The sequence below is a fragment of the Diadema antillarum genome, unplaced genomic scaffold (genome assembly GCF_040938485.1).
Source record: "Diadema antillarum isolate AM-2024a unplaced genomic scaffold, OU_Dant_1.0 seq00000204_RagTag, whole genome shotgun sequence".
Classification (NCBI taxonomy): domain Eukaryota; kingdom Metazoa; phylum Echinodermata; class Echinoidea; order Diadematoida; family Diadematidae; genus Diadema; species Diadema antillarum.
In genome coordinates this window covers 677,742-690,207 of record NW_027271263.1, presented here as the reverse complement: position 1 = coordinate 690,207, position 12,466 = coordinate 677,742, and the positions used below count along the sequence as shown (strand labels likewise).

At 36.5% G+C, this 12,466-nt stretch overlaps 1 protein-coding gene across 3 annotated transcripts in view; it reads left to right on the top strand.

The window, feature by feature from the left end:
- Positions 1 to 12,466, top strand: part of LOC139728884 (GTPase-activating Rap/Ran-GAP domain-like protein 3) — a 236,383-nt gene that overhangs the window by 221,194 nt on the left and 2,723 nt on the right. For all 3 annotated transcript variants that reach the window (XM_071639821.1, XM_071639820.1, XM_071639819.1), the window contains exons 14-25: positions 1,351 to 1,466; positions 2,029 to 2,139; positions 3,125 to 3,199; positions 3,964 to 4,027; positions 5,012 to 5,059; positions 5,843 to 5,941; positions 6,768 to 6,881; positions 7,441 to 7,604; positions 8,420 to 8,572; positions 10,418 to 10,484; positions 11,084 to 11,164; positions 11,920 to 12,038. In XM_071639821.1, the coding sequence (XP_071495922.1) occupies positions 1,351 to 1,466; positions 2,029 to 2,139; positions 3,125 to 3,199; positions 3,964 to 4,027; positions 5,012 to 5,059; positions 5,843 to 5,941; positions 6,768 to 6,881; positions 7,441 to 7,604; positions 8,420 to 8,572; positions 10,418 to 10,484; positions 11,084 to 11,164; positions 11,920 to 12,038 (1,211 nt within the window). The remainder of the gene's footprint in view (positions 1 to 1,350; positions 1,467 to 2,028; positions 2,140 to 3,124; positions 3,200 to 3,963; positions 4,028 to 5,011; positions 5,060 to 5,842; positions 5,942 to 6,767; positions 6,882 to 7,440; positions 7,605 to 8,419; positions 8,573 to 10,417; positions 10,485 to 11,083; positions 11,165 to 11,919; positions 12,039 to 12,466) is intronic.

The window sequence follows — 12,466 nt, the reverse complement described above, 5'->3', positions numbered from 1 at the left end:
TGAAGAACAATGCTATAACGACATCAAAAAAAAAAACATTTGATGCTCACGGGAACGAAGCTTGGCACAAATAAATCGTATGGAAATATTGTTATATTTCATTTCATTTATTAAGTTTCCACACCAATTATACGGTGTTGTATTTGGAACATATATCCAGAAATCAATGAAAAGTAAAGAATATTAATTTTGTAAATTCAGTATATAGAGACTTGAAACGATATTTCACGACCAAATATACATATGAACTTAAATCAGTCTAAAGTTCGTTACAATCATATTGGTGGATTAAAGAACAAGTCCACCTTTATATACATAAGGATTGAGAGAATGCAGCAATATTAGTAATAATAATAATAATAATAATACAATACATTTATAAGGCGCTTAATACCGATGTTTCTAAGCGCACAGTTTACCGGAAAAATTAATATCTATACCAGAATAATACCAAAATACCAAAATACAAGTACAAACATACCAAAAAAAAAAAAATAGATACAGTGTATAATTACGATAAATAATGAAAATCAAAATCAGTGTGCACCTCCATCGACCGACCCACAACTGGACTATTCCAAAGAACTATCTACTAAAAAAATAAGTCTTAAGCAGAATCTTAAACTGATTAACGGAAGTGGCTTGATGTATATAGGCGGGTAGAGAATTCCAGAGAGAAGGGGCAATTGTAGAAAAAGCACGATCACCGTATTTTAGTAGAACATATCACTGAAAGTTTGAGGAAAATTGGACAATCCGTTCAAAAGTTACGAATATTTTAAGCATCTGCGCAGTCACTGCTGGAAGAGAAGACTACTACAGTGTATGATGTCACATGTGTACAACTATATAAGGAAAATAAAAAGAGAATTTCACAAAACTGTACTTTTTGAATAAAGTGCACAGTTCTTCGACTTGCTACTGACGTATGTTAAGGTTAATATTATTCCCCCTGCCTTCTGAAAGAGAGAAGTCGAATGTTCTTTTGTTATGCGAGAAAAATGGAAATATGTTGATTTTTCTTTATTCTTTCTTTATATCGTTGTACTCATGTGAAATCACAAGCTATAGTAGTCTTTTCATCCAGCCGTGAGTGAGCAGAAACTTCAAAAATTCATAACTTTTGAACGGATTGTCCGATTTTGCTCAAACTCTCACTGATGTGTTCTACTAATATTGCTGCATTCACTCAACCCACATGTCTATGAAGGTGAACTTGTCCTTTAAGATTATGTGTTGGGGAACCCACACATAAAGTCGCATAAGCAGAATTATGCTTGTTGGGGTAGGTCCTAAGGAAAATAAGAATGCAACGAAAAGATTTGAATTACAATCATTATTTTTCTTTAGTCATCAACGGGGAGAAAGCTGCCTTCAACACGCCTATCTTTGCCAACAAGCGTCAACGTACTCTGGAAATGTTAATTAAGAACCTGCAACAGGACATGATGCAAGAAACAAACAAGGTAATTATAGAGGCAGATCACCATGGTGATTACTTCAGTCCACCTCCTGTCTTCTCATGCCATGTCGTCTTCTCGTCTCGTCTCTTCCCGCCAATTCCCCCTTTCTGTCGTCTGCTAAAGTTTGGTTTGAAACACATTTCTTGAAGAGCGGCATTTCAGACTCAAATCATCAGAGTTCATTGCTTAACCCTCTACATAGCAGATTGTGTTGCCTGTCCATAGGTTTGCGTGAAATTTGTGCACATTTGAGTCATTGCTGTATAAAGGGTTAATTGATTTTACTTAGCGAAGTCGACAAAATAAGTTGTTATTCTCAAACTTTCAAAGCAATGATCGTTACATTTTTTTTTTATTTGGTTGTGTGGCGCACCTGTGACTTTGAGTGTTATGATAATAGGTGAGCGTTGCTGAACCTGTTATTTGTTATGCGTCTATATTTGTCTATAAAAGTTTCTAACATGTTCTTCAAATGTTATTTTTGTCCAATGTTCTGAAAATAATGATCTTAAAATAAATCAGCGTGATTTCTTTTCCCCCGTGCTGTCTCGATGTTGTTTTGCAGCAAAACATGCTGAACAAGAGGTCATTCAGTGACGTCATCCCTGACCCCGTCTGGGGCTGGCGGAGTAAGAAGGAAGAAGCAAGACAGGCTGAATTTGTCAGAATAGGACAGGTAAAGACAATTAGTATAATTGTGTCCAAAAATAAAGGAAATTGTTTCATGTTCAAGGGGAGTATGAAGCTGAACATTTCTTTTCCTTATGCTCGCCATCGATCAACCCCATGCACATCGCCAAAAGTAGAACGTTTAAAAAGAAAATCGATCCCAAAGATCCAGGGCATGGAACTAACTTTTTATTCTCCTGAACGTGCTGAAAGAAATGTAGTTTGCACATTGCTGTCGGGATGTAGGATATCTTGTCGAAAACAAACTTTTTTTTTTCATTCGTTACATGAAAACGACTTTTCAAGACTATACATGTCGCTTCACATCCTCTCACGCTGTGTGACAGACGCGCGAGGCAACTGAGAACGTCACTCTTGGAAAGGTCTTAGAATGTGAAGATAATGTGAAACAAGACTGCCTTGAGTTCTTTCGATATGGGGTTTAACCCTCCGTGTACCACGTTTATTTTTCTCCCCGTAGGAGTGTGTGTAAAATTTGTGCACATTAGACTCAAGGGCACAGAAAAAGGTTTGAGGCTCAAGTGGCGCGTTGCGCAGCTGGTGTTTGCAGACGACACTGGCTGATTTTTAATTGCTCTCCAGTCGAGGCCGTTGCGTGGAGACGAAGTTCCACTGGTCACATGACTTATCATCAAAATCGCCTTCAGTTATACATCCTTACAGTTGAACAGCATAGGGAAGAGGTTGATGACACCGGTGAGGGAAAAACTTCCTTCAGATTAGTGGGACTGAAGACGGCTGTTTTGATTGAAAGACGATAAACGCAAAAACGGAATGAAATAATAAAAATGCCCAATTTCAGCCATCTGTCTCGCGGTCATTGCATTCTAGCTTACTGACATGGAAAGGGATATCAATCCATTGTTTTTCTCCCCGACGCTGCGGTTTTTCTGCTGATTTATCACTCAACCACTCGGCAAACGTTTGCTTTACCTCTGATTGGTTTTTAATCATTTTCTTTGTGGTTATAGGTGCTTAAACTCAAGACTATCGTCAAAGGAGACGCCCCCACGAGTCTCGCAACGACTAGTCTGCTCAAACGAGAGGTATGCTGGAAGTATTATCATGCATGAGCTTGTTCCTTTCTATTCTCCCCCTTTGTCTCTAGTATTATAGTATGGGTATGTTTATACAAGGATAACGATGGTGTAATCTTCGATGGCGCAGAATAGTGCCAACAAAGTAATCGTTGCTTGTACGTCAAGCCTTTTCGACATACATTTCCCAGGTGTTTGCTGGTTATTTCTAAGGTTTTTTATTCGACAATTTTTTTTTTTTTTGAGAACATGAATTGCGTATTTCTCACGGTATGACAACTATACTCGAACGAGAGAACAAAATTTAAGGCTAAAGTTGTCACCAATGTGTTACTTAACATACAAGTTGTATGCAGATATTACATTCAAGTTTCATGTATTTATGTCATGTGCATATAAATACAATACAATATGCTTACTTATATAGCGCTCTTACAATGAGTGAACACGTATGACAGCGCTTCACACAAATATAATATCCAACTTACATATAGAAGGTGGGAGAAAAATGTATGTGTTTTAATTCTTTATGAATGTATGTGCATTTATCACTATTATCAACATCTATATAACACTTTATGATGCAAATGATTAATCATGCAAGTGTTGTAAGCTGAGCTGAAACATAATCTCATTCAAAAGTCAGCTCTCCATATGACCAATGAGCTTGAATTCTCAAGATGGTTCCAAAAAGTATGAGGCCTTGGGAAAAGAATTTCCATCACCATCGTGAAACTTATCTTTGCTTCACTCTTTTTCTCCCTGACACACAGCCGTGGGAGCCACAGTGCATTCAAAACGACTTCTTATTCGAGATTGTGTGCGGTGATTCATGGGGTAAGTCAGAGACTGTCATGTCATTCTGTCACACAGCTAGTACGCTTACACTTTGACATGTATGTGTATGTTTGTGTGTGTTTGCGTGTGGGTGTGCGTGTGGATGTGTATGTGTGTATCTTATCTTCTTGAACATAATGAGTTATATTATTTATAATCAATCGATTCAGTGCTAATTTAGACAAAATGACGCAAGTTGTATTCATTTCGTTTTCATCTTCAAGGAGTTACAGACAAATCGTGCACCTCATATCTATTTTAGAAATAGTACCACGGTTTTGTTAATGACGTCGATTGTGAACTTAACCCTTTCCTTAACATTGATAACTGAACTACATAAGGTGTATAGGGTGGTCACAGGTGGTGGTCCTGTCAGTGTTAACCTCTCAGTCGTCTTTATATATTAAAGGGATAGTACAGTACTGGTGGAGATGAGAATTGGGCTTTTAACTTTTTGCGAGATACCAAGAAAACACTTATTATATAGTACAGAGCATACCATTTTAAGAGGAATTCAAAGTTTATTTGATGAAAATCGGGTCTGGAATGACTGAAACATCCAAAAACAAAGTAAAACAAAGCAATCGTGATAAAGTGTGGGTCCCACACTTTAGTAGAATCGCTCTTTTTAGCTATCTCAGCCATTTCAAAACCAATTTTCATCAAATAAACGTTGAATTCCTCATAGAATTACATGCTCTTTCATATTTCATAAGAGGTTTCTGATTATCTCACTAAAAAATGTTAGAAACCTGAAATTAGGTCTCAACCAAAACTGTACGATCCCTTTAAATCATGTTACTATGAAGCACCATATATCGTATCCTTACTCCCTATAGTCAACTCGAATTCTTTCCATGGTATATAAATCTATTATCTTCAAGGATTAATGTTTGATATCTGTACAGACCCTCGCTCTCTCGAGAGTATGTTAATAGATGTCCTCTTTCCTCTAACTCCAATTATTCCAATTCCTCTAAACAGGTGATAAGCTCATTGTCGGTACAGAGTCGGGAGTCTTCATCATCGAAGGTAAGGCTGTAAAACGAAGAAATATCTTTTCTTTATTCTTTATCTTAGTATTGGAACTTGTGCTGTGTTTGTCGTTGTTGTTTTTGGTTTGGTCTGCTGTCGTCTTTTGTACAGTGGTTGTTTTGTCAATACGATATGTATTCTTTATGCCGTAGAACCTCCATAACGATTCCACGCCATAGACGTAAGTCGGTTTAAACCAATTGAAATTAATCGTTGATGCCAATTCTAGAAAGATAATCGTTCTACACAAGCAACAAGATTTTACATTGAAAAATTCATATTATGATTTCATCATCTCTCTTTTTTAAGGATTGATTCATTGGTGAGAAGATAATAACTAGCTGTTAACCTTCAAGTACAACGTACGCACTGAGCGACTGATTTTGAAATATATTGTTGAACTTTCACACTGACATCTCAGCTGCGGAGTTGAGATGACCATTTTGTTTGTATGATAAACGATTCTTAGTACACACTCTTTTTGTACATTAAATAATTGCCTTTATTTTTTTTTCTTTGCAATTTGATGGTCTTTCCTCATTTCGTAAAATGAGTTTTTGAATATTTTTTTTCTCAACTGAAGCATAACTTTGTATTTTTGCTAGTATGCATGCATATGTTTATCTGTATCATTTATCCTTTGCAAAGTCGAATGTATATGTTTATGATATAATTCCTGATTCATTATGTGTTATATTTTGTCGGAAAAGAAGATGAAAATAAATGGATTGAATTGAATTGAAAATTGAAAAAATATGATGTCTTGTTGTTTGAATCCAGAGGGGCTGAGTCCTCGGATGATCTTTGACAAGACAGTGTCCTTCAAGCAGCTCAGTGTGGTGGAGGCCCACGGGCTGCTTCTCGCCCGAGCAGACAAAGGTAACTTGATGCCAAGATGCTTCATTCGAGACCTCGTCTCTTTGGCTTGACTCATCATCAATATTTTTGTCATTGTGCTGTGTCATTGAAGACTGTTCTTGTTTATGCTGGTTCCAGGCTGATTGGAAGTTGTCACGCTGTCCTCGAAAGGGTTATCTCCCACCAGGCTTTCCGCAGTCGTGATTTTATTTATTTCGTTGTATTTATTCTATTTCCACTCATGGGAAGGATTTTCCCTTTAACCACAGCTAGAGCTGATTGTCAATAGATGTGGGGGAAGAGCCAATGGCTGCTGAGGTTGTTGTCCTTTTTTTTCAACATTTCTATTACCAACGTCATTCTTTTAAAACACCACTACTAATGATGGGGTTGCCAACGTAAAATCTTATTAAACATTGCTGGAGATGACTTTTTTACTTGCAGTCAAACTCTCACTCATTCCAGACTGTTGCACTATATATTGTGTCGTCGCAATTTGTGGTCAAACGTTCATAGATATACAAGTTGATGATCCTTGATAACAGTTTCGTGTGGACTTGATTTAACCACCGCTGTATTGGGGTGCTAGTCGTTTATTTCATCCTTTAAGGATATAAGCAACTCAGTTATATGAGTTTAATATCTTAAATGTTACTTTGTCTCTTTTTTAATTTATATAGGTTTCACGAAGGGCTTCATTTTAATGAGCACAAAATATATCACCTTGATCGAGCATATCGTGTGCTCTATCCACATTTGACTCCGAACGCTTAATACCAAACATTGTTTAAGTCACACCTGATTTGTAAAATCATCACTATTCGTCTTATTCTCCACGCTATTACAGGCAAAGACGGCCGCATCTACGTGTTTCGGCTGTCAGACTTTGAGGGTGAAGAGAACGAGGGGATGGTGAGGACTAAAAATGACTGTAGGAACCACAAGATCGAGAGGTCAAAGGGTAAGTTGGACTATTCCATTTAGTGTAAAGAGGCTGCCAGCCCACTCAAATGACATAATCACGAGGATTGTACAGGTGCCTATGCACGGTCATGATACATGAAAGACCAAAGGCATTACGTGATATACTGAAAAGGGGCAGCGCAATCGAGTATTTCATTTGTTCCTTGACATGAGTGTCATGGTAGGTCTTGAATCCAGGGTCCTGTCTTTGATTACATGCCGCACAAACCATTAGATCTAAGGCTATAGATACCACAGGAAACTAAAATCTATTCCGCGCTCATAGCATGATATTCCTGACTGGACCATCAGATGGGACGTGACCATAGGAACAACCTTCCAGCACAAGCTATTTCGTTCAAGATGATTTTGACCTTAGCGATCACAAAAGCAATATCAGTCATAAGTGCCATTATTCATTTTTGACGGTTAAGTCGGAGAGTAGAACCTCGATCCAGTATGGAATGATGCAAAAAACACAATCCATAATATGAATTTTGTCTACCTCGACCTGATATCATGACGTCATTTTCCCTCCATTATGACGACATCGATAGGCTGCCATCTCTTTGCCGTCAGCCGGCCGGGCGGAAGCCACCTTCGGATGGTGATCGCCGTAGGGAAGAAGCTGGTGCTGATGACATGGAAACACAACGCGGCCTGGTCTGCATGGTGCAAGGCGGCAGACACGGACACAGTAGAAGGCTTTCAGTTCACCAGAGTAAGTTTGTGGTCTATGGGGGAGTCCCGACCACAGGGGATTTCCCCCTGTTATAACGTTCACGAAGGGGAAAGTCCCCACCATCTCCCCCTACCAGCTTTAAAATCACTTTTGATAGATATGACGAGGTTGAGCAAAGATAATTCTTCTTCGATAGACGCATCAACGTTTATGTTAAAGGACAATTCTGAACCAGCAGCAATAACTTGACTTAAAAAAGACGAACAATTTACGAGCACGACCGTGAAAAGTTTATCAAAATCGGATTAAAAATAGGGATGTTATGAATTGTTAAAGATTAGCTACTATTTGCATGATTTGTACAACAGTTCTCGGACAGTTTATATGATTATGTAAATGAATGATCTGACACTGTCATCATCTCACAATTTATCATTGATCGTGTTGGAAAAAAAATCAAAATTTCATTTTTTGCTATAGATGGGTAAAATGTGTTATTCTATAATTCTTGGCTAAATAAATTATCAGTAAGACAGATCAAGATTTGAGGCTGGGTCGTAATTGCGTTTGAACAACAACAACAAACAACAGCAACAACAAAAGCAAAATAGAAATATCAAGATTTTGTGTACAAACTATAATGTAGCAAGTTGTGAGAACTGTTTTGCAAGAACTTTTTTTTCGGTGAAAACTAGCTAATCTGTTATAACTCATAACTTCCTAATTCTTATTCCTATGTGAATATGATATACACATTACCTTCATGTATAAATATATATATGAATGTATGTATGTGTGTATATATCTGTAAGTATGTGTATTCATATAGGAATATCATATTTGTCTACTTGCAGGAGCTGTCAGCTGGTGACGTGCCCAACCTGATGTGTCTGATCGACGGCGGGCACGGCGATAACCACATCGTGGTCGGCTATCGACATCAGTTTGATCTCATTAATGAGAAGAACGGGGATACCTTCAGGTTACACATGGTAGATGCAAACAAGGTGAGAATATCTCTGTCTCATTCACCCGTAATATATCAATATGATAGAAATATATAGATATATTATATCTTTCTATCTCTCTCTCGCTTTATATATCCCTCTCCCTCTCCCACACACACAGTGACATACGATATATTTCTCTTTTATAATTCTCTTCCTTTTTTTTCCTCTTTCACTCCTCCACTCCTCTCTCCCTCATTCTTTCTCTTCCTCAGTCCGTCTTTTCCTCACATCATCAGTGTGTGCCATTCATTTTCCATTTAAATTGATGCTCTTGAATGGGTTATGGAATGAAATAATTTTATTCAGATTCCTTTCCACATTTCACATACAAAATGACACAAACTCGAAACCTGCGGGTGTGTCATACGTCAGGTAATAAGTACCCAGTACCACAATAGAGACATGGAATGGAGCCCCACTCAAGAGCAACAATTTTGGAAGTATGGAGTATACTGTATCAGTCGTGAAGAAAGAGTATTATACATGTGTGAGGTAGTGGATGAAACTTTGAAGGCTCTTGGGGAAGAGACAAAATTCAGGTTTTTTTTTAACCTGTAAGATTTACAAATTAGGCATTCTTTAACAGAAGTCTTTTTTTATTTATCTATCTATTCTTTATTCATTTATTTATTTGTTTGTTTGTTATATTTATTTATTTATTTGTTTATTCATTTATTTATTTATTTATTTATTTATTCAATCATTTTTGTAAAAGTAAATATGGATGTACTCACAGACACTTGATCTAACTAGCAAAAAGTGCCCTGAAGCGTAGTGTCTTCCTGGAAATAATGCTCTGTAATTTGAGGAACACACAAATAAACACAAGGGTTGTTCATTGATGTAGCAAAGTTTTCATCTTGGAGAGTAACGACTGCGGAATTTGATTTTGATTTGTATACACCGTATTATTCATATTCAATCTGCGCGGAATTCAAGCTGCCTGCAGAGAGCCTTGATGAAATTACCCAGCCAAATTCAGTTTCCGATAAAATTAAAGCCAACGCCCGATAACACTGAAAAACATGGGACGAGAACCCAATCTGGCTACCAGAGCATTCCCTGTAAATTCACCCTTTTTGCAGAAAACAGATGTGCTGAAAAGGCATGATAATCAAATTTACCAATTATGAACTTCACGGATACACATATCAGTGATAATAACAACAGCAGTGCCAATGTAATCAATTCAATATACGGGTAGCTCATCAAATTATCAGCATGTCACAGTATCAGGTTACGTTATGTCTCGAATATTATTAATTTTTGGCCTGTTTGTGACGCATCGAATATCTTTATACTTCCACTCGATCAGTTTATAAGTGCAAATTCTCAACGGGTCCGCCGAGTAAACATTTTCCCCCTCATAGACACTATTTATAGCAAATACCAAGGAGGGCATTCCACCGAAAGAACGGAATGTCCGCATGTAATATAGGGACTTACATGAATATTATCATCGTACTGTAGGATTGATTTTAAAAGATGTATTCTTACGCCACTGACTAAAGGAAGTAGGATTTTAAGATATCATGTCAAATACATGTATGCGTATAAAAGTGCATATATATATATTATATACATATTAGAGAAAGAGAGAGAGAGAGAGGGAGTGATTGCGAGGTCGATGTCACTGTTTCCTCAGAACAGGGAATTTCATTTTAGGTATTTCATTTCATTTATTTTTCATTTCCAATAAGAATTAAAGCATAACATTTGCATATAATACCATGATTATACTAAATCAATGCAGTGTCGTTTGGAAATATTATACTTCTGTCCTTGTTTATTTAACACCACGTGATTCGAATCTAATATTTCAAAACGTCTGTCCGTGTTCAGGTCAATCTCGTATCAGCGGTTGACATTTATGAGGACGATGAACCGGAAGTACTACTGTCTTACAACCGTGAGTTTCATATTTTGTGAACATTTTGATTTTTCGTTGATTGCAGTGGTCATTTTCCAAGAAACAACAAGCAAACAAAGAAGAATTCAAATGAAGTAGGAATTCAGCTTCAATTGTTAACAACACATGTCATATAACAATTAAATCTACCCTTGATATGTAATTCTTCAATCATATATAGGATATGTGGAAGTTTCTCGAAGGTGACCTAGCTATCAACAATGTAACCCTGCTTACCTTGGCATCGACTGATTAATACATTCCAAGAAAGATGAATTGAGGATAATTATTGGACCATTGTTATGATTATCAATTTTTGGATTACACGTTTATCATTAATTATAAAGATTGCTATTCATGTTATTATTGTTATTATTACCATTATTGCTATTATTGTTATTATTATTATCATTATTATCGTTATTATTATCATACTACTGCTACTTTTATTGTTGTTGTTATCATTATTGTTATTACTACTACTACTATTATTATCATTAGTACCATTTTTCTAGTTATTATTAATTTACTATCATAATCATTATGATCTTCATCATCATGAATCATTAACTGTTTTGTAATTTTACTGTGTATCACAGACGTGTCACAATTTCGGCGATTGAACGGTGAGGCCTCGTCAGATTTTGACATGTACTGGAACTCTGCCCCGAGAGCCATCGGTAAGTCTACATCATCGAGTCTCTTTGACCTTTGACCTTTGACCTGTACACTTTGGTCAATGATTGCCACCTGTAAATTCCTCTAAGTCATTCCAGTTTTAGAATGATTTCAGCTGAAAAACAATGTCATTCTCATTAGTATTTGCCGTTTGAAAAGTATATGAATATCATAAATTTTTAATGTCTTTAATTGACAAAACAGGGGATCGGAGGGGACGAGTTAAGGGAAATAAGATAAAATTCTCATTAATATTTTTTCTATCTATAGGCAAGTCAACAGAATGACGTCATCATCTCTTCTACTTCACGTTGTGTGAAACTTTAGAACCTCATATTTCGAGATTCATATCTGATGTTTATAATATATCATCTACGTATATCATCCTGTCTCTGGTTTTACTTAGTGTAATGGGATAAACGTTGAATACCATAGAATTTAAGCATTTACAATCCTTCCCCAAAACAAGTTAACTTTTATGTAGACTCTATCATAAAGTTACTCTTTGAGACACTTACCATATATATGACCGTTAACTTTTGTGTTCTTATTTAGTGCCGTCAAAAGACATGGTTGTATACATTTGGTATTCTTATTTGCTGTAACGAAGTTTGTTATTTCTTGGAGAAAAAATGGAAATATGAAAACAAATTGAACTGAATTGAACCAAACGTTATAGATACATTTCTGTACATAATAGCCTTCCACTTAAGATGTTTATTCAAATTTAACTATTCCTTCTTTATACTCCAAACAGTGTGCGCCTTTCCGTACATACTAGCCTTCACTCCAGACTCCGTGGAGATTCGACTCGTCGTGAATGGAAACCTTGTCCACACCATGACGATGCCTAGAATTAATCTCATCACGTCAAAGGTATTCGCCTTTTCCTAACAAACAAACAAACAAACAAACAAACAAACAAGAACTCGTATATGGTTTCTCCTATTTCTAATCAATTAGAACCTCTATATAACGAATTTAACGAAACGAGTAATTGGTGAAACCTTATAACAATGATAATGACTTGAAGAAGAAAACCCTTGGAGCACCTTACACCCTACATCTTTTTGTGCATTAGAGAAATATTTGTTCTAGGAGAGCATACACTGTATAACTTGATAGAAGGAAAACTCGTATAATAAGTCGGGGCAGTCCCAATACATCCCTTTAACTCCTCTCACACAAAATAAAATTACATATTTTTCCTTTGTTCTATAGTATTTCATAATGCCCAAAGCTTACTTACGTCAAGGTCAGATATGAACATGTACATAATGTTTTGAACTTTATAGGCATGTATA